The 26,905-nt window shown below is 52.5% G+C and overlaps 1 protein-coding gene across 3 annotated transcripts in view; it reads right to left on the bottom strand.

The window, feature by feature from the left end:
- Positions 1–24,144, bottom strand: part of PLOD1 (procollagen-lysine,2-oxoglutarate 5-dioxygenase 1) — a 39,641-nt gene extending 15,497 nt beyond the window's left edge. For 2 of the 3 annotated variants that reach the window (XM_064363281.1, XM_064363283.1), the window contains exons 1-10: positions 24,007–24,098; positions 13,198–13,289; positions 10,788–10,921; positions 10,209–10,372; positions 7,990–8,102; positions 4,935–4,998; positions 3,131–3,228; positions 2,203–2,304; positions 1,492–1,623; positions 124–245 (exon numbers count right to left, since the gene is read on the bottom strand). In XM_064363281.1, the coding sequence (XP_064219351.1) occupies positions 124–245; positions 1,492–1,623; positions 2,203–2,304; positions 3,131–3,228; positions 4,935–4,998; positions 7,990–8,102; positions 10,209–10,372; positions 10,788–10,921; positions 13,198–13,289; positions 24,007–24,082 (1,097 nt within the window). In that variant the 5' untranslated portion in view covers positions 24,083–24,098. Of the gene's footprint in view, positions 1–123; positions 246–1,491; positions 1,624–2,202; positions 2,305–3,130; positions 3,229–4,934; positions 4,999–7,989; positions 8,103–10,208; positions 10,373–10,787; positions 10,922–13,197; positions 13,290–24,006 lie in introns of all 3 variants that reach the window. The other variant, XM_064363282.1, reaches the window with a different exon arrangement.
- Between the last annotated feature and the right edge of the window lie 2,761 nt (positions 24,145–26,905).

The raw sequence follows: 26,905 nt of genomic DNA, 5'->3' as shown, positions 1-26,905 counted from the left end.
GCAGGAACTTGCTGAGCACACACAGCCTTCTGGACTCCCATCACTCAGCCTACTGCTCCTCACCACAGCCACAGCTCCCCTGCCCGCCGCTGTCAGTGCAGAGAACCGCAGCCCACAACTCACGCGCCCATGTTCCTGGCGTCTGCATTCGCCATCCGCACCTCAGGACCCACCAGCTTCACGGACTGGTACTCGCTGCCGTGCTCTGCCAGGAACTCTTCCACCTCAGTCTTGTGGTGCTGTTCCTGGGGGTGTGAATGGGGAACGGAATGGGGGTGGTGAGGACACAGCTTCCACCCAGGGACTGCAGCACCTCCTGACACTGCCAGGCTGTGCCCCTTCATCTCTGGCACCCTTGGCCATCTGCTTTCCTGTCTCCAGACCTTTGCCCACACCAGCCCTATGCCAGGAATGTCCTTCCCTGGCCATCCTTTGCCCATTCTCCCCTGACCAGGCCAGGCCTCCTAAGAGTCTCTGTTAAAAGGATAGAGCCCCACCACCACCCCTTGGATACCACATCCAGAGACACTATTGATTCTTGGATGTGACCCAGCGATCCACTTTGTTACAAAATGTGGGTCGGGCATGGTGGCTCATGCCTGTAATCCTAGCACTTTGGGAGGCCAAGGCAGGCAGATCACCTGAGGTCAGGAGGTCGAGACCAGCCTGCCCAACATGGCAAAACCCCGTCTCTAATAGAAATACAAAAAAATTCACTGGGTGTGGTGGCACCTGTAATTCTAGCTACTTGGAAGGCTGAGGCAGGAGAATTGCTCGAACCCAGAAGGTGGAGGTTGCAGTGAGCCGAGATCAAGCCACTGCACTCTAGCTTGGGCAACAAGAGAGAAACTCCATCTCAAAGAAAAAAAAAATACAAAAAATTAGCCAGGCATGGTGGCACATGCCTGGTAGTCCCAGTTACTCAGGAGGCTGAGGCAAGAGAATCGCTTTAACCCAAGAGGTGGAGGTTGCAGTGAGCTGAGATCGTGCCACTATACTCCAGCCTGGGTGACACAGCAAGACTCTGTCTCAAAAAAAGAAAAAAAGAAAACCAATTTGACTGCCACCAGGTACAGTTAGGAAGGATTAACAGGGACAGGGATGGAAATGAAGACGACAACGGCTAGAAGCACCATGTGCTCTGTGCGCCAGGCACCTTTTACGAACTTCACATGTCAACTTGCTTAGCCCTTGCAGAACTTCTGTGTGATTGGATGGTTATTATCCCTATTTTATAGATGACAAACTAAATCACAGAGAGGTTGAGTAATGTGCCCAGGAACACACAGCCAATAAAAAGAGCGGCGCTGCAATTCAACCCAGTCTGACTCCAAAGTCAACCCAGTGATATGGGGACACAATCCACCACCCACTGCCATTTGGCCCAGGTAAGCTAGATTCAGTGAGACCCTCGGAGGTCTCGGGCTACCTTGTGAAGCTGGGCCCTGGACCCAAGCCACATCATGAGCTCACAGAGTGCCTGCTACTCACGTGGTTGTGGATGAAAAGTCGAATGTGTTTCCGGGGGTAGTGGAGCCGCAGAAGCCGCTGGAAGAACAGGGACACGAACGGCGTGGGCTGTTCGATGAACACACCGACCAGGACCGTGGGCAGAGCTTCATCCTGCACCAGGGAGGGCGGCATGAGAGTCCAGCAGTGTCTGGCCACAGGGGAACCGCGTCCTACCACAGCGCTGCCACTCCACCCCAGGGTGGCCCAAGAGAGTCAGAAGCATATGGACTTCCCAAGAAAGATGCCTGGGCCTTTCCAGGCAGGGGTTCTGCGGGGCAGGGAAGCAGCAGGAGGGCACCCGGAGAGGGAGCAGCAGGAGCCCAGGCCTGGAGCAAGGACCCAGTTGCGGGCCTGCTATCAGGAGATCATGGCTGGTGTGGTGTTCAAGGTGAGCCACAAATGAGGAGTGTGGTTCATGGGATGAGGGGGAGGCTGCAGGACAGCCTGAAGCACAAGGCAGAAGAAAGCAGAACCTGGACGTCTTGGGGGAAGCTAGAGACATACAGTCTGAGAGGGCTGCCAGGAGGAGGCACTTGGGTGGCAACTGGGATAGAACCCCAGGCAGGGAGGTGACCCCTTGACTTTCCACCAAAGACAATGAAGTCTATTCCAGAATCACCCATCTTCCTCACCATCTCAGGGGACTGAGCCCCCCATGTCCCTCAGGCACAGGCCTGGGCGCAGCCTCACCCCAATGCCCTTGAGGCTGCGCAGGCCCTCATCACACACGGTGCAGCCCGTCTCGAAGGTCCAGAAGCGCGGGATGTAGTTGCCCAGGTAGTTCAGCTGCAGCTGTCGGAGAGACGTGGGGTCACAGAGGAGCCAGCCAGTCCCACCTGCCACAGCCCGGACTCACATCTCCCTGGAACCAGGTGGGTCGGCACCATCCAGCCCCCTTCCACCCCTTGAGCAGGTCTTGGAGACAATGCTCCATCCCAGGAGATCAACAAGCCGGTCTGAAAGAGTGCATGGGAGGGTTTGGCCAAGCTCTAGGGCTTCTCCCAGGAGCTTGTAAAATTCCTAGGTCCCACCCCGCTCAGAGATTCCAACTGAACAGATCCTGGGTGGAGTCAGGAAATCTACATTTTAAACACATCACATCCTCCTTCCTCTCCCTCATTCAGGCGGTGAAGGACCACACTCAAATATGCTGTGAGCTATCAGCCAGTTCCCCAGGGGCCAGTGAGGTCCATCCTGTCCCTGGCCGCATCTGGACCCAGTCCGCTCCATCACCATAAACACAGGACATCTGTCCTACTTATGACCAACTATGCCTTATTGTCCTGTGCAAACATGAAATAAATATTTAGAGTGAATAAATGACTCTGCCCTGGAGTGACAGAGTGCTGATGGCTCTGGTAGCCCAGCCTAGGCCTGGATGGGGACAGCAGCCTCCTCTGTGTCCTGTGCCTGGCGAGAATAGGCAGAGTACCACTGACCATCACAGCAGGAAAAGAGGGCACCACGCTGAGCTCAGATGTGAGAAGAGAGTCAGTGAGTTCATAGCAGGCCCCAGGTAGGTGGCCCTGGCCCCAGGGAGACACTGTGGGGTCACAGTGAGAATGAAAGTGGAGCTCTGTCCCCCTCCCACACTCCCCAGGGGCTGGGGCCCCCCTACCTTGGTTGGCCCATTGCCATGGATCAGGACCGGGAGGGTGTCATAGGCCAGATTCCTCGCTCTCACGTGGCCCATTTCAAACTTGAGCACGACCTCATCTGGGGGTCAGAAAGCACAGACCCACCCAGCATCAGACCCAGAGGTCAAGCTCAGGGTCTCACCAGCTGGGCTTAGATCCCAGCTCTGCAGTAAGTAGGCTATGGACTTGGGCAAGTCACTTCTCTCTGAGCCTCAGTTTCCTCTTCTAAAAAATAGGAATAATCCCTTCTTCATGGGGTGAGGGGGAGGATTTGTGCTGGGCAAGCATGGGGCACCAAGCCTGGTCCATGATGAGCACAGAATCCATGGCAACCCCTATAATTGTTGTGGTTACTTAGAGCCAGAAGCAGGGGCTGGGAGAAGAACAAAGACCTGGGACATCCTAGCTCCAGGCAACTCAGAGAAGACCAAAGGACAAGGGTCTGGGAGGCCCCTTCTCTGAATTGGTAGAGCAGACTGAGAAAATGCCAGTCACATGACGGTGGGGGGAGGCCTGGGCATGATCAGGGCGGATCTTGCCCCATTGGAAGGAGCCTCTGCAACAGGGTCCCAATACCCATATTTGACCCTATTAGTCTGCACATAGGAAAATGGGTATTTCGGCTGGGCACAGTGGCTCACACCTGTAATCCCGGCACTTTGGGAGGCCAAGGTAGGAGGATCACTTGAGCCCAGGAGTTTGAGACCAGCCTGCACAACATAGTGAGACCCTGTCTCTATTTAAAAAATTAAAATAGGGCTGAGCATGATGGCTCATGCCTGTAATCTCAGCACTTTGGGTGGCCGAGGCAGGCGGATCACTTGAGGTCAGGAGTTTGAGACCAACCTGGCCAACATGGTGAAACCCTGTCTCTACTAGAAAAATATAAAAATTAGCCGGGCATGGTGGCAGGTGACTGTAATCCCAGCTACTTGGGAGGCTGAGGCAGAAGAATTGCTTAACCTGGGAGGTGGAGGTTGCAGTGAGCCAAGATTTTGCTACTGCACTCCAGCCTGGGTGACAGAGCGAGACACCATCTTAAAAAAAAAAAAAAAAAAGGGGAAAACAGGTAGCTCCTGACCTGCCTGGATCTGAACTCAGTGCTTCTTAACCCCCAGAAACCACAGGCAAAAGGGTATGGTATTTCTGCATTTTTCTGGGAGCAGAGCCATAGCTTTCATCAGATTCTCAAAAGGGCCCATTTATCCCACAAAATCAGCAATCAGTGGATGTGGCTCACTTCCCCTTTGTAAAGATGAGAAAACTGAGTCTCCTGGGGGAGGCGGTGTGACTTGCTTGAGGTCACTCAGCAAGGCCTGTGGCAAAGTAACATCATCACCTGCCACTGACATGAGGCCTGGCCCAGGGAGGTTTGCGGCATTAAGGCTAGAGCAGCCTTTCTGCTTCCCAGGTTGCCCATCCATCAGCTGAGTCCCTGCCTCCAGCCTAGGACTCCTTCCCCTGGAAGGTGGGAAGGCCAGGAAAGCGGGAAAAGAGAACCCACCTGTAAGAACCTGGTATGCAGGGCAGGGTGTCCAGCACTTGCTGTGTGCATCCCCCAACTCCTCCCAGGCTAAATGCTCACCTGTCCCTGGCCCCCAAGAGAGACACAGTTCTGCACTAGGACATCCAGGTGGCCCCTGCGGACCCCGAGATGAGGTCAGTGATCTCCCAGCACAATGACCAGAGGGAAGCAGCCCAGTTCTCCTCCTTGGGCTCAGGCCCTGCCTGGAATCCTTCCTATCACCCTCTCAGGATCCACCCCTCCCTGTGGGGGCTGCTCACCCAAGGCTCCATCCAGATTCTGGAAGATACGGCAGCGGTGGTCCAGGGTGATATTGATCTGCTCCTGCAGGAAAGAGGGTACCAGGCTGCAGTAGGGGAAGGCCCTGGGGGAGGCTGGGGCTACATCTCACCCAGTATGGGGAGTCTATACCCCAACCTCAGCCCTCTACCCCCACACCTACTCTGCCACGTCACATCAGGGCAGGTGGGCGCCCAGAGGCCACCAGCCAAGCTCCTGGGGTCTACAGTCCAGTGACTCCATTCACAGAAAACCAGGGACTCTCTGAACTGGAAGGAATCTAAAGATGCAGCTGGCTCACTTACAATGACGACCGTAAGAGTAATCAGCGCCTGCCAAACACTCCACTACATGAACATCACTACTCCAAATATTCTACACGTGGGTCGGGTGTGGCGGCTCACACCTGTCATCCAAGCATCGAAAGGGTAAGGCAGAAGGATCACTTGAGCCCAAGAGTTTGAGACCAGCCTGGGTAACATAGCACAACTTCATCTCTATAAAAAAATTTGGGCCAGGTGCAGTGGCTCACGCCTATAATCCCAGCACTTTAGGAGGCCGAGGTGGGCGGATCACGAAGTCAGGAGATCGAGACTATCCTGGCTAACATGGTGAAACTCCGTCTCTACTAAAAATACAAAAAAATTAGCTGGGCATGGTGGTGCACGCCTGTAGTCCCAGCTACTCGGGAGGCTGAGGCAGGAGAATTGCCTGAACCCAGGAGGCGGAGGTTGCGGTGAGCCGAGATCGTGCCATTGCACTCCAGCCTGGGTAACAAGAGTGAAACTCCATCTCAAAAAAAAAAAATATATACAAAAAATTAGCTGGAGCGGGGGTGGTGGTGGCGGCGGCACCTATAGTCCCAGCACCTATAGTCAGGACGCTGTGGCAGGAGAATCGCTTGAACTCGGGAGGCAGAGGTTGCAATGAGCCTAGATCATGCCACTGCACCCCAGCCTGGGTGACAAAGCAAGACTCCATCTCAAAAAAAAAAAAATAATCAAATAAAAATTCAAATTAGCCAAACACAGTGGCACATGCCTATAGTCCCAGCTACTTGGGAGGCTGAGATGGAAGGATCGCTTGAGTCCAGGAGGTTGAGGATGCAGTGAGCTATATTTTTGCCACTGCACATCAGCCTGAGTGACAGTGAGACCCTGCCTCAAATAAATAAAATACTCTACATTAATCAATTTAATTCTGACAACATCTCTGTGAGAAACTACTATCATTATTGCTATTTATTTATTTATTTATTTGAGATGGAGTCTTGCTCTTATTGCCCAGGCTGGAGTGCAATGGCACGATCTCAGCTCACCGCAACCTCTGCCTCCCTGGTTCAAGTGATTCTCCTGCCTCAGCCTCCTGAGTAGATGGGATTACAGGTGCACGCCACCACGCCCAGCTAATTTTTTGTATTTTTAGTAGAGATAAGGTTTCACTATGTTGGTCAGGCTAGTCTGGAACTCCTGTCCTCAGGTGATCCACCCACCTTGGTCTCCCAAAGTGTTGGGATTACAGGCGTGAGCCACCGTGCCAGCTCATTATTGCAATTTATAACTGAAAAAACAAGGCACAGGGAAGTTGCCCAATGTTACATAGCTAGTAAATGGTGAGATGGGATTAGAACCCAGGCAGCCTGGCCCTGAAGTCCTTATTCTAAACCACTGGACAATGCTACCTCTTTAAGACCCAAAGGCCAGGCATGGTGCTTTAATCCTAGCATTTTGGGAGGCTGAGGTGGGTGAATCACCTGAGGACAGGAGTTCGAGACCAGCCTGGCCAACATGATGAAACCTCATCTTTACTAAAAATACAAATATTAGCTGGGCATGGTGACGTGCGCCTGTAATCCCAACTACTCGGGAGACTGAGGCAGGAGAGTCACTCGAACCCAGGAGGTGGAGGTTGCAGGGACCCAAGATTGTGCCATTGTACTCCAGCCTGAATGACAGGAGTTGAAACTCCACCTCAAAAGAAAAAAAAAAAAACCTGACTGTGTCAGCCAGGTGCGGTGGCTCACATCTGTAATCCCAGCACTATGGGAGGTTGAGGTGGGTGGGTCCTTGAGCCCAGAAGTTCAAGACCAGCCTGGGCAACATGTTGAGACCCCATCTTTACAAAAAATACAAAAATTAGCCAGAGTGTGGTGGTGCGCCTGTGGTTCCAGCTACTCAGGCTGGGTGGGAGTATGGCTTGAGTCTGGGAGGCCGAGGCTGCAGTGAGCCATGTCCGAGCCACTGCACTCCAGCCTAGGCGACAGAGCGAGATCCTGTCTCCAAAAAAAAAAAAAGACTAAATTGTGTCTCATGGGGCCCTAGACAGGGCAAGGAAGGGCAGATGTCACTTGAGGCTTATCCCTCATCCCATATAGGGCAGCTCTAGTTCTGTGAAGGATGTCACTGGAGGCAAAGGGGAAGGAGGGGGAAGGACTGAGGTAACAAAAAGATCAAGTTCATAGTTTCCACCATACAAGCCCAACTGCTTCATTTTATGGATTATCAAAACCAACACCCAGGCCGGATGTGGTGGCTCACACCTGTAATCCCAGCACTTGGGAGGCCAAGGCAGGTGGATCACTTGAGATCAGGAGTTCAAGATCAGCCTGGCCAACATGGTTGAAACCCCATCTCTACTAAAAATACAAAAATGAGTCGGGCAAGGTGGCTCACACTTGTAATCCCAGCACTTTGGGAGGCCAAGGCGGGAGGATCACAAGGTCAGGAGATTGAGACCATCCTGGCCAACATGATAAAACCCCATCTCTACTAAAATACAAAAAATTAGCCGGGCGTGGTGGTGCGGGCCTGTAGTCCCGGCTAATCGGGAGGCTGAGGCAGGGGAATCGTTTGAACCCAGGAGGCAGAGATTGCAGTGAGCTGATATCATGCCACTGCACTCCAGCCTGGTGACAAAGCAAGACTCCATCTCAAAAATAAATAAATAAATAAATTCCAGCCTGAGAGGAGCTGTTCCCGCATAGCCTGGCTGATGGATCCCCAGCCCCCTCTCCTTGGCCCACCCACTGCCTCTTACCCTCTTCTCCGGATCCAAGAAGATCTTGGTGTAAAACAGCTGATCGCTGTCGCTGTCCTGGCCATCCCACTCGGCCACCAGTTTGCTGAGGTTGGGGGCATAACCGATGAAGCCTGGAGGTTGGTGGTTGGGGACACCAAAAGAGACCCTTGGCTTCCAGCCTCTAAGCCAGGGGTCTCCTCCACCCTTCTAGCTCATCCACCTTCACTCATATGCCCACAAACCCTGCCACCTCTCAGAAGTCCTCCTGAATTGACAGGAGATGGGTCTGCAGGTTGGAAATGGGCCTGCCAGTGAATGCCACTCATTAATGAGTTCCTACTGACCCCAAGAATAAGACCAATGGTGCCCACTAAGCTGTACTGTTCACTGCTGGGCACCACGTATGTGGCAAAGAAATGGATTGATCCAGGAGCCCCCAGAGAGCAGGGCTTGGAGGGTACAGGCCTGGTGCCCCTTCTTACAGTTATCTGGGAAACCTGGCCCAGAGAAGGGCAAGGCTGGGCCAAGCTCACACAGTGCCTTGGAGGCTGAGACCTGGCACAGTGGGGAAGCCACCTGGGCCCTGCCTAGGTGAGAGGCAACCAGAAGAGCAACGGGACACCACTACTCCTGAGCCAGGGCAAGGCCCTCTGGACTGCGCTTACTCTGAACCAATGGAGAAAAGTATCTGTTGAGGGCAGATCTCCATCTGAGGTTGAAAAGAGACCTGTGGATTTTATTCTCCATGTAGTGGGAAATCATTAAGTGATGTGTGGATCTGTATCTTATTTATTTATTTATTTATTTTTTTGAGAGCAGGGGCACAATCTCGGTTTACTGCAACCTCCACCTCCTGGGTTAAAGCGATTCTCTTGACTCAGCCTCCCAAGTAGCTGGGATTATAGGCGTGTACCATCACGCCTGGCTAATTTTTGTATTTTCAGTAGAGACGGGGTTTTGCCATGTTGGCCAGGCTGTTCTCAAACTCCTGACCTCAAGTGATCCACCCTCCTTGGCCTCCCAGAGTGTTGAGATTACAGGCGTGAGCCACTGCGCCTAGCCTTGGATTTACATCATTTTAAGACCCCTCTGGCTGCTGGATGGAGAATGCCCTGGAAGGGCACGAGGGCAGGGATTGGTAGAGCAGTAAGGAAACTCCTACTGACGGCCAGGAGCCCAGTGAGAATGGTGGCAGTGAACTGTGGGCAGGAGACAGCAGATTCCAGAGATCTTTCGGAAGTAGGAGGCAGGTAACCAGGTATGGTGACTCATATCTATAATCCCAGCACTTTGGGAGGCCGAGGTGGAAGGATCACTTGAGGCCAGGAGTTTGAGACCAGACTGGCCAACATGGTGAAACCACATCTCTACTAAATATAAAAATTGCCTGGGTGCAGTGGCTCACGCCTGTAATCCCAACACTTTGGGAGGCCAAGGTGGGTAGATCACAAGGTCAGGAGTTCAAGACCAGCCTGGCCAACATGGTGAAACCCTGTCTCTATTAAAAAAAAAAAAAGAAAGAAAAAACTAGCTGGGCATAGTGGTGCATGCCTGTAATCCCAGCTGCTCTGATGGCTGAGGCAGGAGGATTGCTTGAGCCCAAGAGGCGGAGGCTGCAGTGAGCTGAGATTGCACCACTGTACTCCAGCCTAAGTGACAGGCTGAGGCACATCTCAAAATAAAAAAGGAAGTAGTCTGGGAGCGGTGGCTCACACCTGTAATCCCAGCACTTTGGGAGGCCAAGGCGGGCAAATCACCTGAGGTCGGGAGTTTGAGACCAGCCTGACCAACATGAAGAAACCCCATTTTTACTAAAAATACAAAATTAGCTGGATGTGGTGCCACATGCCTGTAATCTCAGCTACTTGGGAGGCTGAGGCGGGAGAATCGCTTGAACCAGGGAGGTGGAGGTGAGGTGCCATTGCACTTCAGCCTGGGCAACAAGAGCAAAACTCTGTCTCAAAAAAAAAGGAAGTATTAGACAGGTTAGACAGGTGACTGGCAAAGGAGGAGTCAGGAGTGACTCCTGGGTTCTGTCCGTGGGGCTGGGCGTCTGCTGAATGAGATGAGGAAAACCACAGGGGAACACATTTGGGGTTGAAAAGTCAGGAGCTCTCTTCAGAACGTTCTGGAGACTTATGAGACACCCACACTGAATGTCAAACAAGTGGGGTCCTCACAAAGGCAGTGGATGGGCCCCTCTGCTGGGCCAAGCGCCCTGCGCCCAGGCCTCTCACCTCCAGAGCCCAGGAACCTCTTGCCATCGGAGACCGCCGGATACTTGGCCTCCAGCCTGCGGTCTGGGTAGATGAGCTCTTCGGCCGAGAAGACCACCTGGCTCCTGGCCTGCCGGAACTTCTTCAGGAGCTCCCGGGGCCCCGATGCAAACAGCACATCATAGCTGTGGCCAGAACAGCAAGAAGATGGGGCAGGACAGAGGTAAGCAGGGACCCAGTGAGGGCACAGACAGGAGGAGCAGGCATCAAGCTCTCCACAAATGGCCCTCTGCCCACGCCAGCCTGGGCCACCATCTGGGAAATGGACCTGCCTCAGTCTGCAGCCCTGCCTGCCATGTTCCCACCCCTATGCGGGGCAGAGAGATGGTCCCCATAACATGTCATCTTCTCTTACTTAAAGTAGGGCCATCACACTTCTGGGCCACCTTCTTTTCACCAAGCCTGGGAATGGACACCCTAAAACTGTAGGCAACCTTAGCCAGAGTCGTCCCCCTTCTTCCCTGATGTTCTCGGAGGGCATTTTAGAATTATTCTGTCTTCCTCAGAGGGGCCCAGGCCAGGAAGCCCCGGCCCACCTACCTGTCTGTGAAGAGAATGACCAGGTCCTCCTTGTCTGCGTGCTTCTCCAGAGCTTTCTTCAGCAGCCGAACCTTTTGCCCTCCACCTGCCGACGTCCTCTTCTCCACATTCCAGTCCTCCCCTAGGCCAAGCGCCTGGAAAGAAACACACCTTAACAATAGCTTTTGGTAAAAAAATATTTTTCCAGGGCCGGGCGCGGTGGCTCAGTCCTGCAATCCCAGCACTTTGGGAAACCAAGGCATTTGGATCACCTTAAGTTAGGAATTCGAGGCCAGACTGGCCAACTTGGAGAAATCCCGTCTTTACTAAAAACACAAAAATTAGCCGGGTGTGGTAGCGCACACCTCTAATTTCAGCTACTCTGAAGGTTGAGGCAGGAGAATCACCTGAACCCGGGAGGTGGGGGTTGCAGTGAGCCAAAATCACGCCATTGCACTTCAGCTTGTGTGACAGAGCGAGACTCCATCTCAAGGAAAAAAAAAAAAAAAGAAATATTTTTTTTGCTTCTGTGGGTCCAGCAACTTTGATCCTTCCCTGTAAGGAAACCACTCTCCAACTGCGTGAAACTCACCTGGCTCCTGGTTGTCATGTGACCATGCGCAGCCAATCAGAATGTCCTACCCTTCCCGCTCCTCCCACACCTAGAAATTTGAGCACGTGACCCCATCATGGCCTATCAGCACCTTCCCTGGGGCTGTTTCTGTTAAAAACAGAACAGTCGGCCCTACGCAGTGGCTCACCCCTGTAATCCCAGCACTTTGGGTGGCGAGGCAGGCAGATCATGAGATCAGGAGTTTGAGACCAGCCTGACCAACATGGTGAAACCCCGTCTCTACTAAAAATACAAAAATTAGCCAGGCATGGTGGCACATGCTTGTAACCCCAGCTACTAAGGAGGCTGAGGCAGGAGAATCGCTTGAATTCGGGAGGTGGAGGATGCAGTGAGTAGAGATCACACCACTGCACTTCAGCCTGGGTGACACAGCAAGACTCCGTCTTAAACAAACAAACAAAAAAACAGAATAGTCTACAGAACTTTCTTTAAAAGGAAAGGCTGTCTCCTGCTGCTGAAGTTGAGAAGCTGGGGCACATGAGTCTGTGGTTGGTGGTCTGGTGGTCACCTTGCCACCAGGATGAAAATAGGGCCCAGAGATGGAAAGACAAGGCTCTCACTTTGCTGCTTGAACCCCTGGATCCAGTCACACCTGAAGCAACCCTCTGCTTCAACCCTCATTCATGTGAGCTAATATAGTTGTTTGCTGGCTTAATGCCACCAGATTGCAAACTCTGTGTAGGCAATGACATATTCTGTCTTGTCTATCACCCTATTGCCAGTGCCCAGCCTTGTGCCTGACATAAGGAAGCACTCAGGATACTCGTCTCCCTGCAGGACTCAGCCCCATGGACTGCACACAGAGAACACCAAGCCCATGCCAGTGGTCGACTGGGCATTAGCTCATGTTTCTTTCATTTCTTTTTTTTTGAGATAGGGTCTCACTCTGTTGCCCAGGCTGGAGTACAGTGACGCCATCTCGGTTCACTCCAACTTCTGCCTCCTGGGTTCAAGCGATTCTCCTGCCCCAGCCTCCTGAGTAGCTGGGACTACAGGCATGTGCCACCATGCTCAGCTAATTTTTTTTTTTTGAGATGGAGTCTCACTCTGTCACCAGGCTGGAGTGCAGCAGAGCAATCTTGGTTCACTGCAACCTATGCCTCCCGGGTTCAAGTGATTCTCCTGTCTCAGCCTCCTGAGTAGCTGGGATTACAGGCATGTGCCACCATGCCCAGCTAGTTTTTATATTTTTAGTAGAGACAGGGATTCACCATGTTGGCCAGGATTGTCTCGATCTCTTGACCTCATGATCCACCCACCTCAGCCTCCCAAAGTGCTGGGATTACAGGTGTGAGCCACTGCACCCAACCTTTTTTGTATTTTTATTAGAAATGGGGTTTCGCCATGTTGGCCAGGCTGGTCTCCAACTCCTGACCTCAGGTGATCCACCCGCCTCAGCCTCCCAAAGTGCTGGGATTACAGGCATGAGCCACTACACCCGGGCAACCACTCATGTTTCTTTAGAACAGGGAAGGTGTCTAGACCATGCCCATCTACAACACCTGGAGGAGCTTGTGGAAATGCTGATCCCGAGGCCCTGTTCTCTAAACTAGCCTCTCAGGTGAGGCATCTGCACTTCTCTAGCCAATTCTGTCCCTCTCCATCACTCCCTAGACTCATGCTATGTCCTCTGCCATGTCTTCCCATTCCCGACTAACTCATTTTCATCCTTCAGGCTTCCAGAAGCCTCCTCCGTGGCCCCAAGTCTATCTCAAGAGCCGTGGTGGTTTGGAAAGGACATCAGCTCCTAGATTCTTCTGCCACCCCTGTCTCTGCCTCGCCCAGAAAGCCCCTTACCTGGATCTTGTAGTTGAAGAACTGGGCTGAGCGCTTGAAGCGGCGGAACCCCTCTGTCTCCTTAGTGGCCACTGTGATGACTAAAAGGTTGTCTGCAGACAGAGGAGGGTATGGTGAATAGGAATGGAGGATGAGGGAGGTGACAGAGATTAGTCTTTGTTCCCAGTGACCTGTCAAATCCTAGTATGCAGTGTCTTCATGTCAACCCATTACAGAACAGGGCCCAGGGAGGAAGGGATAATGGAGCAGGAAATACCCCAGGTCTCCTGAGTCTTCTTCAGGGCTCCCTCCACCCAGTGGCATGATCTCAGATCACTGCAACCTCCACCTCCTGGGTTCAAGACATTCTCCTGCCTCAGTCCCCCAAATAGCTGAGACTACAGACACGCACCACCATGCCTGACTAATTTTTGTTATTTTTAGTAGAGATGGGGTTTTGCCATGTTGGCCAGGCTGGTCTTGAACCGCTGACCCAGATCTGGTGATCTGCTTCAGCATCCCAAAGTGCTGGGATTACAGGAGTGAGTCACCATGCCTGGCCAAGAGAGCTGTTTTGTTTTGTTTAATTTTTTTTTTTTTGTAAATTTTTTTTTTTTTGAGATGGAGTCTCACTCTGTTACCAGGCTGGAGTTCAGTGGCGTGATTTCGCCTCATTGCAACCTCCACCTCCCAGGTTAAAGCGATACTCCTGCCTCAGCCTCCTGAGTAGCTGGGACTACAGGCACCTGCCAGCATGGCCGGCTAATTTTTGTATTTTTAATAGCAGTGGAGTTTCACCATGTTGGCCAGGCTGATCTCAAACTCCTGACCTCAAATGACCCACCCACCTCGGCCTCCCAAAGTGCTGGGATTACAGGCATAAGCCAGTGTGCCCAGCCAAGAGCTTTTTTTAAAAGAGCCTTGCACTTCCTCCTCTCTCTTGCTACGGCTCTTACCATGTGATATGCCTACTCCCCCTTCATCTTCTGCCATGAGTAAAAGCTTCCTGAGGCCTCACTGGAAGCAGAGCAGATGCTGGTGGTAAGCTTGTACAGCCTGCAGAACTGTGAGCCAAATAAACCTCTTTTCTTGAGAAATTACCCAGCCTTGGGTACTTCTTTACAGCAACATAAAACAAATACACTGACCAACGTGTCTACAGCATATAAAGCACGTGCCGCAGACAGACGGTGTCTACACCCTGCATTATAGGACTGAGTTTCTGGCTTTAGAGGGTGTGCGGAAAAGAATTTACTCTGAATGCGGACCTCCAGGAAGATCTCTCTGGCCAGTGATGGACATTAGCCCAGGATGGCAAATACGTGGCTCACGGGTCCCTGCCCTCCACACCTGCACTCGGGGCAGACATTGCTAATCTATCCCAGTCTTTCTTGCTGAGTTATCACATGGCTCTGGATTCTTCCAATGCCATGCTTGAGGCTGATATAACCAATGAGTTGGCCCAGAGTAGAAGCTGACTTGAAATCTATTGGTCCACTCCTGACCTTTGGCCAGAGCAACGATTCCTACCTTTTTTTTTTTTTTTTGAGATGGAGTCTCATTCTGTCACTCAGACTGGAGTGCAGTGGCGTGATCTCAGCTCACTGCAACCTCCACCTCCTGGGTTCAAGCAATTCTCCTGCCTCAGCCTTTTGCGTAGCTGGGATTATGGGCATAAGCCACCAAGCTGGGCTAATTTTTGTGTTTTTAGTAGAGACCAGGTTTCACCACATTGGCCAGGCTGGTGTCAAACTCCTGACCTGGTGATCCACCCACCTCAGCCTCCCTAAGAGCTGGGATTACAGGTGTGAGCCACCACACCTGGCCCCATTCCTACATTTTAACAAGGAACCTCTCCCAGGCTCTGTAGTATAGCCTGCCTCTGCAACAGAACCTTCTGGAAACAACTCCCCAGAGAGCATCTCAGGGAGCCCTGGGGAAACCTCTCCTAGAGCACACTTTGAGGCTGTGTTCTCTGAGAAGTGAGGAGTCTGGAGCTAGCCTGCCTGGTTAGAATCCTAGCTCTGCTCCTTACTAGCCATGTAACCTGGGGCAAGTCCCTATCCCTTCTGAGACTCAGTTTCCCCCTTGGAAAGCAGGGATAATAATAGTACCTACTTCTCAGGGCTGCTGGAGTAATTAAATGATACCAACCATGTAAAATCCTTATTGGGATGCTCAGCACGCATGAAGAGGTATTACTGAAGGCCAGGCACAGTGGCTCATGCCCGTAATCCCAGCACATTGGGAGGCTGAGGCAGGCAGATCACCTGAGATCAGGAGTTCAAGACCAGCCTGGCCAACATGGTGAAACCCCATCTCTACTAAAAATACAAAAATTAGCTGGGCGTGGTGGCGTGTGCCTATAGTCCCAGCTATTTGGGAGGCTGGGACAGGAGAACTGCTTGAACCCAGGAGGTAGAGGTTGCAGTGAGCCAAGATCACGCCACTGCACTCCAGCCCAGGCAACAAAGCGACTCTGTCTCCAAAAAATAAAAAGAGATATTACTGGCCTGGCATTCAACGCCCTCTCTGATCTAGCAGGTAGTATACTCATCCCTCTCCACCATGCAGGCCCCCTTCCAACTGGGGGTGTCTCTCCTTGCTGGGCTCCCCCATCCTACCATGGATGGCTCCCTCTGTGTCCCCTTTCTTGTTTTTGTTTTTTGGGGTTTTTTGTTTTGGAGACCCAGTCTCACTCCCATTGCCCAGACTGGAGTGCAGTGGCACAATCATGGCTCACCGCAGCCTCGACTTCCTGCACACAGGTGATCCTCCCACCTCAGCCTCCTGAGCAGCTCAAGGGACTACAAGTGCACACCACCATGCCCAGCTATTTTTTTTAGTAGAGATGAGGTTTCGCCATGTTGCTCAGGCTGGTCTGGAACTCCTAGCCTCAACCCATCTTCCCACCTCGGCCTCCCAAAGTGCTGGGAATACAGGCGTGAGCCAGCAAACCCAGCCTGGCTTCTTTCTGTAACCTTCCTCCAGGTCCCAGGGCCAGTGACAGTGACGTCCCTTTCACCTCTATGAATCCTTCTTGGATTTCTTCTGCCCTCTCTGGCCTCCCAGCCGCAGAGGCAAGACCCACTCTGCAGTGCTCATGATTGTCTCCCTGGGTGAGTCTTAGCCCCCTGAGGGTCGAGGCTTACACTTTTCACCTGGTGGCCAGATTGACAGCAGGCAGGTAAGGCCCTCCCCTCCCAGCACCTCAGGAAGTCAGGAGGAGCCTGGACTGGAGGAACAAAGGGGCCTGGCTTGCCAGAGCTGGCAGGGCAGGGGCAGCTGCAGCTGCAGCCGCAGCAGGGAGCTGACCCCAGGACAGGGGGCTGGCGCCAGGCGGCCCAGCAGGGCTTGGCAGGGATCAGCTGTGAGTGGGCCCAGGGACCTGGGGAAGGAGGGGGTGGATCACCAGGCAGATGTGGGGAAGAGGCCTCACCACCTGACCCTAGGATCCAGAGAAGAGGGGTGCTGCTCACACCTGGGGAAGGGCTCCCCGCAACTCTTGCCAGGACGGTGAAGTCTCCCCCAGGTGAAGAGAACCAGAGCCACCAGCTCTGAGGCCCTCTTGTCAACAGAGGGCTGCTGGGGACATTAAGAGTGTCACATTTCATGGATGGAAAAACCCAGCGTGAGACCCTGTGAGTGAGAGAGAGAGAGAGTGTGTATGTGTGTGTGAATGTGTGTGTGCGCATGCATGCGCAATTCAGGATTCTTGATGGGCACAGCACCAGGGGTTAGGGGAGGGGGTGGGGTAGCCTGACTCAAAGCCCCTTTCTCAAGTTCCTGCTTCTTAGTAACAGCAACAATAATAGCTACCTTCATTGAGCATTTTTTGTGTGCCAGACACTGTTCTTTTTTTCTGAGACAGTCACACTCTGTCACCCAGTCTGGAGTACAGTGGTGCGATCTCAGCTCACTGCAACTTCCACCTCCTGGGTTCAAGCAATTATCATGCCTCAGCCTCTGGAGCAGCTGGGATTACAGGTGCTGGCCACCATGCCTGGCTAAATTTTTCCTATTTTTAGTAGAGTCAGGGTTTCACCATGTTGGCCAAGCTTATCTCAAACTCCTGACCTCAAGTGATCAGCCAGCCTCAGCCTCCCAAAGTCCTGGGATTACAGGCATGAGCCACCACACCTGGCCTTGTTTTTTTTTTTTTTTTGAGACAGAGTCTGGCTCTGTCCCCAGGCTGGAGTACAGCTGCGAGATCTGGCTCACTGCAACCTCTGCCTCCAGGGTTCAAATGATTCGCCTGCCTCAGCCTCCCGAGTAGCTGACATTACAGGTGCATGCCACCACACTCCACTGATTTTTGTATATTTAATAGAGACATGGTTTCACTATGTTGGCCAGGCTAGTCTCAAACTCCTGACCTCAGGAGATCCGCCTGCCTCAGCCTCTCAAAGTGCTGAGATTACAGGCATGAGCCAGCGTGAGCCACCGTGCCCAGCCAATGCTGATCTAAGCACTTCATACATACTAACCCCCAACTTTTCAATTAGGAAACCAAGGCTAGAGCTGGCAAGTAACATGCCCAAGGAAGCTAGGAAGTGGCAGCACCAGGACTTGGACACAAGCCTGAACCCAGAGTCTCCTCTCTTAACCTAAACGCATGCACTGTCCAGGCCAGGGAGGGGGGCCTAGCCATCTGTTGAGAGGGCCCTGTCCCTCTATCTATGTAAGGGAGCTGTCTAGCTGTGCCCTCCCCCCATGCCCACTTTCCTCCCCATAACCTATCTCTTCCTTGTTTTCCTGGTTGCTGCTGAGAGCCCACTGGGGCCTTAACCACTCCGAGGTTCAGTGGCCGGGCACGGTGGCTCAGGCCTATAATCCCAGCAGGAGGCCAAGGCAGGCAGATCAGTTGAGATCAGGAATTTAAGACCAGCTTAGTCAACATGGTAAAACCCTGTCTCTACTAAAAAATGCAAAAATTAGCCGGGAGTGGTGGCAAGAGCCTGTAGAAGGCTGAGGCATGAGAATTGGTTGAACCCAGGAGGCAGAGGTTGCAGTGAGCCAAGGTCGCACCACTGTACTCTAGCCTGGGTGACAGCCTAAGACTCTGTGTTAAAAAAAAAAAAAAAAAAAAAAAAAAAAAGCCAGGCATGGTGGCTCACACCTGTAATCCCAGCACTTTGGGAGGCCAAGGTGGGCAGATCACATGAGGTCAAGAATTCAAGACCCGGCCGGGTGTAGTGGCGCACGCCTGTAATCCCAGCACTTTGGGAGGCTGAGGCGGGTGGATCACGAGGTCAGAAGTTCAAGATCAGCCTGGCCAACATGGTGAAACCCCATCTTTTTAAAAAAAAATAAAAATAAATAAATTAAATTAAATTAAATTAAAATAATTCAAGACCCGCCTGGCCAACATGGCAAAACCCCATCTCTACTAAAAATACAAAAATTAGCCAGGGGGTGGTGCATCTTTACATGGTGCAAGTTACACGGTGGTGCACGCCTGTAATCCCAGCTACCTGGAAGGCTAAGGCAGGATAATTGCTTGAACCCAGGAAGCAGAGGTTGCAGTGAGCCGAGACTGTGCCACTGAACTCCAGTCTGGGTGATAGAGTGAGACTCTGTCTCAAAAAAAAAAAAAAAAAAGGTAGCAACATGGGAAGGTGATTTTAGGAAGAGCTACTATCACTGAGCCCCTATGAGACACCACATGCTATATGAGGCATATTATATTCATTACCGTATTTAACAGTCAACACTCTATGAGGAAGGTGTGTTTTTGTTTTTGTTTTCTTGAGATGGAGATTCACTCTTGTTGCCCAGGCTGGAGTGCAATTGCGTGATCTTGGCTCACTGCAACCTCCGCCTCCAGGGTTCAAGTGGTTCTCCTGCCTCAGCCTCCTGAGTAGCTGGGATTACAGGCATGGGCCACCATGCCCAGCTAATTTTGTATTTTTAGTTGAGATGGGGTTTCTCCATGTTGGTCAGGCTGGTTTTGCTCTCAACCTCAGGTGATCCGCCCGCCTTGGCCTCCCAAAGTGCTGGGATTTATAGGCGTGAGTAACCATGCCTGGCCAGGAAGGTGATATTTTATCCCTGCTTCTTCAGATGAGGAAACTGAGGCACAGAGAGGCCAATTACCTGGCCCAAAGTCATAGAACCTTTTGATGAAATAGGAATGAGTTGGAATTCAAAATGCCCATGCTCTTGTCTTCACCATTCCTCTGCCTAAGAGCCTGACATCCTAGAATACCGGAGACTCCTGGTTGCAGACAGAAGCCAGCGCTTCCAGCCACCTTCCCTCTGGCCTCTGCAGCACAGACACTCAACTCCAGTCACGTGCTGAGGCCCTTTTCCAGCTCACTGTCAGGCCTGGCCAGAGCAACCCATAAGGCATGGATATGGAAGATTCATTTTCAAGCACCAGGGCTCCTCCCACCTGCTTTCTGTCTAGTCCAGCCAGCCTGCCTTGGGCTAAGGCCAAGGCCTGGCACTCAGAGCTCTCAGCCCTCCCCACCTCCTGCCCAACATCCAGCAATGACTTCCCCAGACGATCCCATGATTCAGGATCAGCAGAAATCAATGAGAGACAGCAGAGGGTATATAAAGACAGATTGCTGGGCAGGGAACTTGGCCTCTTTGTGCCTCAGTTTCCTCATCTGTAAAATGGAAATGATACAGATGATAGCATCTCTCTCCAGAGACTTTCACGAGGATTCAATGAGCTGATGCCATAAAGCGCTTGGCACAGTGCCTGCCTTGGTGGTTGTGGGGGTTCTGGTGACAGGGAGCCTCCCCTAAAAAGGGGAGCTATGCCTGGGTAGGTGCTGCCCTGGGGGTCAGGAATAAAGAGGAGCTGCATTCTTGAGAGCAAGAATGATGCAGAGGTCAGGCAGGGTTGCTCACGATTGTAATGCCAGCATTTAGGGAGACCGAGGCAGGAGGCTTGTTTGAGGCCAGGAGTTCAAGACCAACCTGGGCAATAAAGTGAGACCCTGTCTCTACAAAAAATGAAAAAATTAGCCAGGCATGGTGGCATGCACCTCTAGTCCTGGCTACTCAGGAAGCGGAGGCAGCAGGATCACTTGGGCCCAGGAAGTGAAGGCTGCAGTGAGCTATAATCATGCTACTGGGACACGGGAATTAGCCAGGTGCAGTGGCTACTCCCAGCACTTTGGGAGGCCAAGGTAGGAATGATCACTTGAGTCTGAGAGTTCGAGACCAGCCTTGGCAACATAGTGAGACCCTGTCTGTACAAAAAAATAAAATTTAATAACACTTTTAAGAAAAGAATGATGGGGCCAGGCACAGAGGCTCACGCCTGTAATCCTAGCACTTTGGGAGGCCAAGGCAGGTGGATCAGCTGAGATCAGGAGTTCTAGACCAGCCTGGCCAAGATGACAAAACCCTATCTCTACAAAAAATACAAAAATTAGCCAGGCATGGTGGCAGGCGCTTGTAATACCAGCTACTCAGGAGGCTGAAGCAGGAGAATCGCTGGAGCCTGGGGGATGCAGATTGCAGTGAGCTGAGATTGCGCTTTTTCATTCCAGCCTGGGCAAGCAAGACTTGAGCCTGAGAGTTCAAGACCGTCTCAAAAAAAAAAAAAAATGATGTGGAGAGACTGAGTGTGGGGGCGTGCCCATGTGATGAGCTTCTGGAAGAATGGGACCTCTGGGCACCCCTGGTTTGATTGTGCCAGCTGATGCCCCTCCTCCCCAAGCAGTCCCAGCCCAAGGCGTGGGTGGTCACTGTGTGGCCTGAGTCAAGGCACACTCATGACACACCCAGTCTGCTGCCTGGGGAGGCAGGAATGAATGAAGCCCTTCTCCCTTCCCCCTCCCCCATCCTCCTTCCCCACCCCAGGCTTGAACTGAAGCCAGGAAGAGAGTCTGGCAGGAGATGGGGATGCCCAGCACCTGGGAGCTAACCTTGGCCTCTCCGGGGCCAGCTGCCCATTTACCCAGCCCCACCCCCACACCATCCAGTGCAGCCTGACTCCTGGGATCCTTCTGTTCTCTAGTCGGGAACAGCACCGCCTGAACCCCCACCCCACCACTGCTGAGTCTCTGATCTCCACAGCTGTCTATCCCTCACCGTGGCCAAACCAAGGCCTACAGGGAAAGGCAGGAGCTGGAGATCTGCTAAAAGTTTCTACGAATAGGAGGAAGGGCTGTGGGACATCTGGCCTCGGCTGTAGGGACATCTGCCTGTTTGGATGATGTCTTTTATTCCCCCAGTTCCCTCTGATGGAAGATGTTGCTTTGTTGAAGCCTTCTTGTGTCTCCCACCTTGTTCTGGAAACCCCCTCCCCCCCACCAGGATGCACAATATCTCTTCCCTCAGACACGGGGTGTCTACTGAGGTGAGGTGCTCTGTGCCCCCCTCTGATTGGGAGCCCCCTAAAAGTGAAAACGGTTCCTGTTTCTCTCCATGCACCAAGGCCATGGGTTTTGGGTGAGGGAACAGACCGGCTGCTGACGGCACCCCACCCACCTCACTCCCCAAGACTCTACAGCAAATCCCCTTCCCCCACCAGCTGAATCCATCTCAACAGCTGCTCTCTCATCCACCTGCTAGGGAAAGGGAGGAGCTGGCCTCTCTGGGGGCTGCTGGGGTGCCCCCCAAAACACACACACTGGTCAGTGGGCTGCTCAGGCAAGGCCCACAGGGAAGATGAGCATTTCACTCTGTCCTCCCATCCAGCTGGCTGAAAGTCACACCTCAGGTGGGTTTGGGGGAGCTGAGCAGGCTCCCCAGGCAGCGTTTCCAGGTAACAGCACCCCCCTCCCATCCAGAGGTACAGAAATAAACAGTAGGTCTGAGTTCTAGACGATGCCCCCACCTCCAACCAGCTCTGGCAATGAGAGACCAGATGTTTAATATTCCAGGGCCTCAATCTTCCCATCTCCAAAATGGGGTTGATGATTCCTTACTTATGAAAGGGATCCTGGCCAGGTGTGGTGGCTCATGCTTGTAATCCCAGCACTTTGGGAGACTGAGGCGGGCAGATCGCTTGAGGTCAGGAGTTCGAGACCACCCTGGTCAACAGGGCGAAACCCTGTCTCTACTAAAAATACAAAAATTAACCAGACATGATGGCACATGCCTGTGATCCCAGCTATGTGGGAGGCTGAGACAGGAGACTCCCTTGAACCTGGCAGGCGGAGGCTGCAATGAGCCAAGATCGTGCCACTGCACTCCAGTCTGGCAGGCAACAGAGTGAGACTCCATCTCAAAAAAAAAAAAAAAAAAGGCCAAGCATGGTGGTTCATGCCTGTAATCCCAGTACTTTGGGAGGCCAAGGTGGGTGGATCACCTGAGGTTGGGAGTTCGAGACCAGCCTGACCAACATGGAGAAACCCCGTCTCTACTAAAAAATACAAAATTAGCCAAGCATGGTGGTGCATGCCTGTAATCTCAGCTACTTAGGAGGCTGAGGTGGGAGAATTGCCTGAACCCAGGAAGCCAAGGTTGCAGTGAGCCAAGATCGCACCATTGCACTCCAGCCTGGGCAACAAGAGCGAAACTCCATCTCAAAAAAAAAAAAAAAAATGGGTCCCAGAACCTGGGATCCTTCTGGCGGTACAGTTCCAAGTTCTTCAGGAGGGTGGGCTGAAGGAGGAAGATGCCATGGAAGGTACTGCCAGTTCCACTTGGCTTTGCTGGGACGGTCCACAGTCTGTGCCCTTCTTGGGACAGCCCTGGAGATGGCCAATGCCAGGGAGGGCTGAGGAGGTGGGCAGCACCCACTCAGGACAGTGGGGCACATACTGCAAGCCAATCTGCCTTTAGGAAGTTGAAGGAGCACTAGACTGGAGTCCAGCTGACCTCGGACCAGCCACCTCCGGCTGGACCACTCTGGACGGTCACCTCACCTGTCTGGGTCTCCGTTTTTTCAAGTATAAACTGGAGGGAGGGCCGGGCGCAGTGGCTCATGCCTGTAATCCCAGCACTTTGGAAGACCGAAGCAGGCGGATCACCTGAGGTCAAGAGTTCAAGAGCAGCCTGGCCAAAATGGTGAAATCTTGTCTCTACTAAAAACACAAAAATTAGCCGGGTATGGTGGCGCATGTCAGCAATCTCAGCTACTCGGGAGGCAGAGGCACAAGAATCGCTTGAACCTGGGAGGCAGAGGTTGCAATGAGCTAAGATTGCGCACTGCACTCCAATCTGGTTGACAGAGCAAGACTCTGCGTCAAAAATAAATAAATACATACATTAAATAAAATTAAAAAAAAAAAAACTGCAGCGAAGAAGACCAGCCTGGCAGGGGCTGAGCACACCACAGGGGGCATGGGTGAAAGGGCAAACTACTCCATAAAGTGAGCTACACCTTCCACCCCATCGGTCCCTTGTCCCCTTTAAGACCCCTCACTCCCACAGTCATGAGGCTTCCCGGCTCTGGAAGCAGACACCTGGGTGGGTGGAGTAAATCCTGGTTCCAAGGCCCACAAGTTGTGCGATCCTGGGCAAGTGAATGAACTCTGGAGCCTCAGTTTGCCCAGCTGGAAAATGGGGATAACAGAAAGAAACACTTACCAGGGTGGCAATCATGCCTAACGGATGCCTGGCCCATAGTGAGCGCTCCGCAGAGTAGCCATTGGCGGTTGTTATTATGAGAACTATTATTATTTGAGCCTTTCTGTGCTGAATGGGACTCAGCTGTCACCCTTTCCTTCCCGAAGCAGGAACCGCAGCCCCAAGAAGGGAAACGATTTGTTCAAGCCACCAGCGAGTAAGCGGACAAGGAGCCGGAACCCAGACTCCCTCCCCAGCCCAGGCCTCTCATTCAGGTCTTACCCAGGGAGACAGCCCCGGGACCGGCCCTCCCGCCCGGATCCGCGCTCCCGCCCCCGGCCTTCGCGCCCTCACCCTCCGGCTTGGCGTCGCCCTTCGCTTCGGCCAGGAGCAACCAGCCCAGCGGCGCCAGGAGCAGCAGGGGCCGCATGGCCGGGTTCTGGAGACTGTCGGCCGACCCGGCGGCGCTGGCAGGGCTGGAAACTTCGCGACGGGGCCGCAGGTCCCGCTGCCACGCACTGGACCCGCCCCGGGGGCGGCACCGCCCCGCCCCTCCCCGCCCTCCCCGCTCTCCCCGCCGCCTGCCCCGGGGGAAGGGTTTTTCTGCAGACGTGCCCGAGCCCGGGCGTCTCCGAGTGCAGGCAGCTCCCTCCGCCCGTCGGTGCAGCTCCCGGGGCTTCCGCCAGGCCCTGCCTCCTCCCTCCCTTCTCTGCGGGGGTTTACTGCCACCAGGAAGAAGGCGGTGAGAGGAGGGCGAGGCCACCATTTCTAGACCCCAGATTCCGCGCCACCGCTCCAGGCATCGATAGCCATGAGCCTCGGTTTGCTCGCCCGAAAAGTGGGGCTTTTGATAGCATCTGTTCTTTGGGTCCTGGACGGGTTAATGGCGTTGCCTGTAGCGCACTTAGAGCAGCCCCAGGTCAAGCCCCAAGGAAGTCAGCTTTAATGATTTCAGCAGACCTCCCCAAAACCCAAGGGGTGAGGGTGGGTAGGGATGCGTTCAGAGACATGGACACCCCTCCGTGGTCCACCCGGACCTCTGGAAATGCAGAAAGCACCTCTCCACTCTCCACCCCACAATCCCCAAAAGGCAATCACTTGATCTGCCTTAGTGTGCCTGAGAGGCAAACCTTTGAGCCAAAGAAAGTCTTGCTTCTGAGGCTTTTTTTTTTTCTTTCCAGTTTTTGGAGACAAGGTTGCGTTCAGTTGCCCAGGCTAGAGTACAGTAGCGTGATCCCCACTTACTGCAGCCTCGACCTCCTGGGCTCAAGCGATCCTCTCATCTCAGCCTCCCGAGTAGGTAGGATCATAGGCCTGAGCCACCACCCCTGGCTAATTTTTCTATTTTTGTGGAGATAAGGGGCTCCCTATGTTGCCCAGGCTAGTCTCGAACTCCTGGGCTCAAGGGATCTTCCTGCCTCCCAAAGTGCTGGGATTACAGGCTGAACCACTACATCCTACAGAGATTAATTGTGAAATGAATAAACGAATCAATGAAAGTTTTTAGGGCCTCTTCACAGATGCCCAAAGCCCAACAATGGTCTCTAGACTAGGCAAGGGTTCCTGGTCCAGATGTCAGACAGGGAAAGCCACCTCTGAACAAAAATTCTCCCTTCCTTGGAAGAAACCTCAGACAGGGACCCAGGAGTCTTTTCCCAGCAGATTAGGCTCCAGAGCAGTGGGTGGTGGGTGCGACCCTAGGTTCGCAGGGGGTTTCCCTGCAGGGGCAAAGGGGTGGGAGAGAAGGAATGTCATGTATGTCCGTGGACAACATAGAGGAGGCTATGCATCTGTGCTGGGAAAAGATATCAATAAATCAATAATCAAAAGATATTAATAAATCATTCAGATGGGCTGAGTGCAGTGGTTCCTGCCTGTAATCCCAGCACTTTGGGATGTCAAGTGGACAACATAGAGGAGGCTATGCATCTGTGCTGGGAAAAGATATCAATAAATCAACAATCAAAAGATATTAATAAATCATTCAGATGGGCTGAGTGCAGTGGTTCCTGCCTGTAATCCCAGCACTTTGGGAGGTCAAGACAGGCAGAATGCTTGAGCCCAGGAATTCAAGACCAGCTTGGGCAACATGGTGAAACCCTTCCTCTACCAAAAATACAAAAATCGTGGCATGTGCCTGTAGTCCCAGCTACTCAGGAGGCTGACTGGGGAGGATCCCTTGAGCCCGGGCGGTGGAGGTTGCGGTGAGCCACGATCGCATCACTGCACTCCAGCCTGGGCAAGAGTCAGACCCTGCCTCAAAAAAACAAACAAACCAAAAAAGAAAAATACAAACAAAACAGCATTCAGATGCTACAGCCAGGGAAATACCCTACCCATATGATGTTTAGTGGAAATGCAGAGTATATAGCATGGCTCCACTCAGTGAAAATATATTCCTATCCATGTAGACATGCATAGGGACGATGCTAGAAGAAAATTATGGCCAAATGTTTACTGTGATTATTTCCATGTCTGGGATGATTTCATATTTATATAGATGTGTTTTGGGCCGGGCGCGATGGCTCACGCCTGTAATCCCAGGACTTTGGGAGGCCAAGGCGAGTGGATCGCCTGAGACCAGGAGTTTGAGACTAGCCTGACCAACATAGTGAAAGCTCGTCTCTACTAAAAATACAAAAAATTAGCTGGGTATGGTGGCGGGTGCCTGTAATTTCAGCTACTTGGGAGAGGCTGAGGCAGGAGAATCACTTGAACCTGGGAGGTGGAGGTTGCAGTGAGCTGAGATCACAGTGAGCTGAGATCCTGCCATTGCACTCCAGCCTGGGCAACAAGAGTGAGATTCCATCTCAAAAAGAAAAAAAAAAGATATATTTTGATGTCTTATATTATTTCCAGGTAGTTATTTTGTTATTTATATTTTTCATTGTTTTTTCAATAAATATATACTATTTGTAAAATTCAAACAAAATTGGCCCGGCGCGGTGGCTCACGCCTACAACCCCAGCACTTTGGGAGGCTGAGGCAGGCAGATCACCTGAGGTCGGGAGTTCGAGACCCGCCTGACCAACATGGAGAAACCCTGTCTCTACTAAAAATACAAAATTAGCCGGGCGTGGTGGCGCATGCCTGTGATCCCAGCTACTCCGGAGGCTGAGGCAGGAGAATTGCTTGATCCTGGGAGATGGAGGTTGCGGTAAGCCAAGATCACGCCATTGCACTCCAGCCTGGGCAACAAGAGCAAAACTCCATCTCAAAAAAATAAAAATAAAAAATTCAAACAAAACCAATA

The sequence above is a fragment of the Aotus nancymaae genome, unplaced genomic scaffold (assembly GCF_030222135.1).
Source record: "Aotus nancymaae isolate 86718 unplaced genomic scaffold, 86718_ANA_hifiasm-v0.15.2.pri h1tg000053l, whole genome shotgun sequence".
In the NCBI taxonomy this organism is placed as follows: Eukaryota; Metazoa; Chordata; class Mammalia; order Primates; family Aotidae; genus Aotus; species Aotus nancymaae.
Note: the sequence above shows the minus strand (reverse complement) of the source record. Positions and strands in the feature narration are given on the sequence as shown.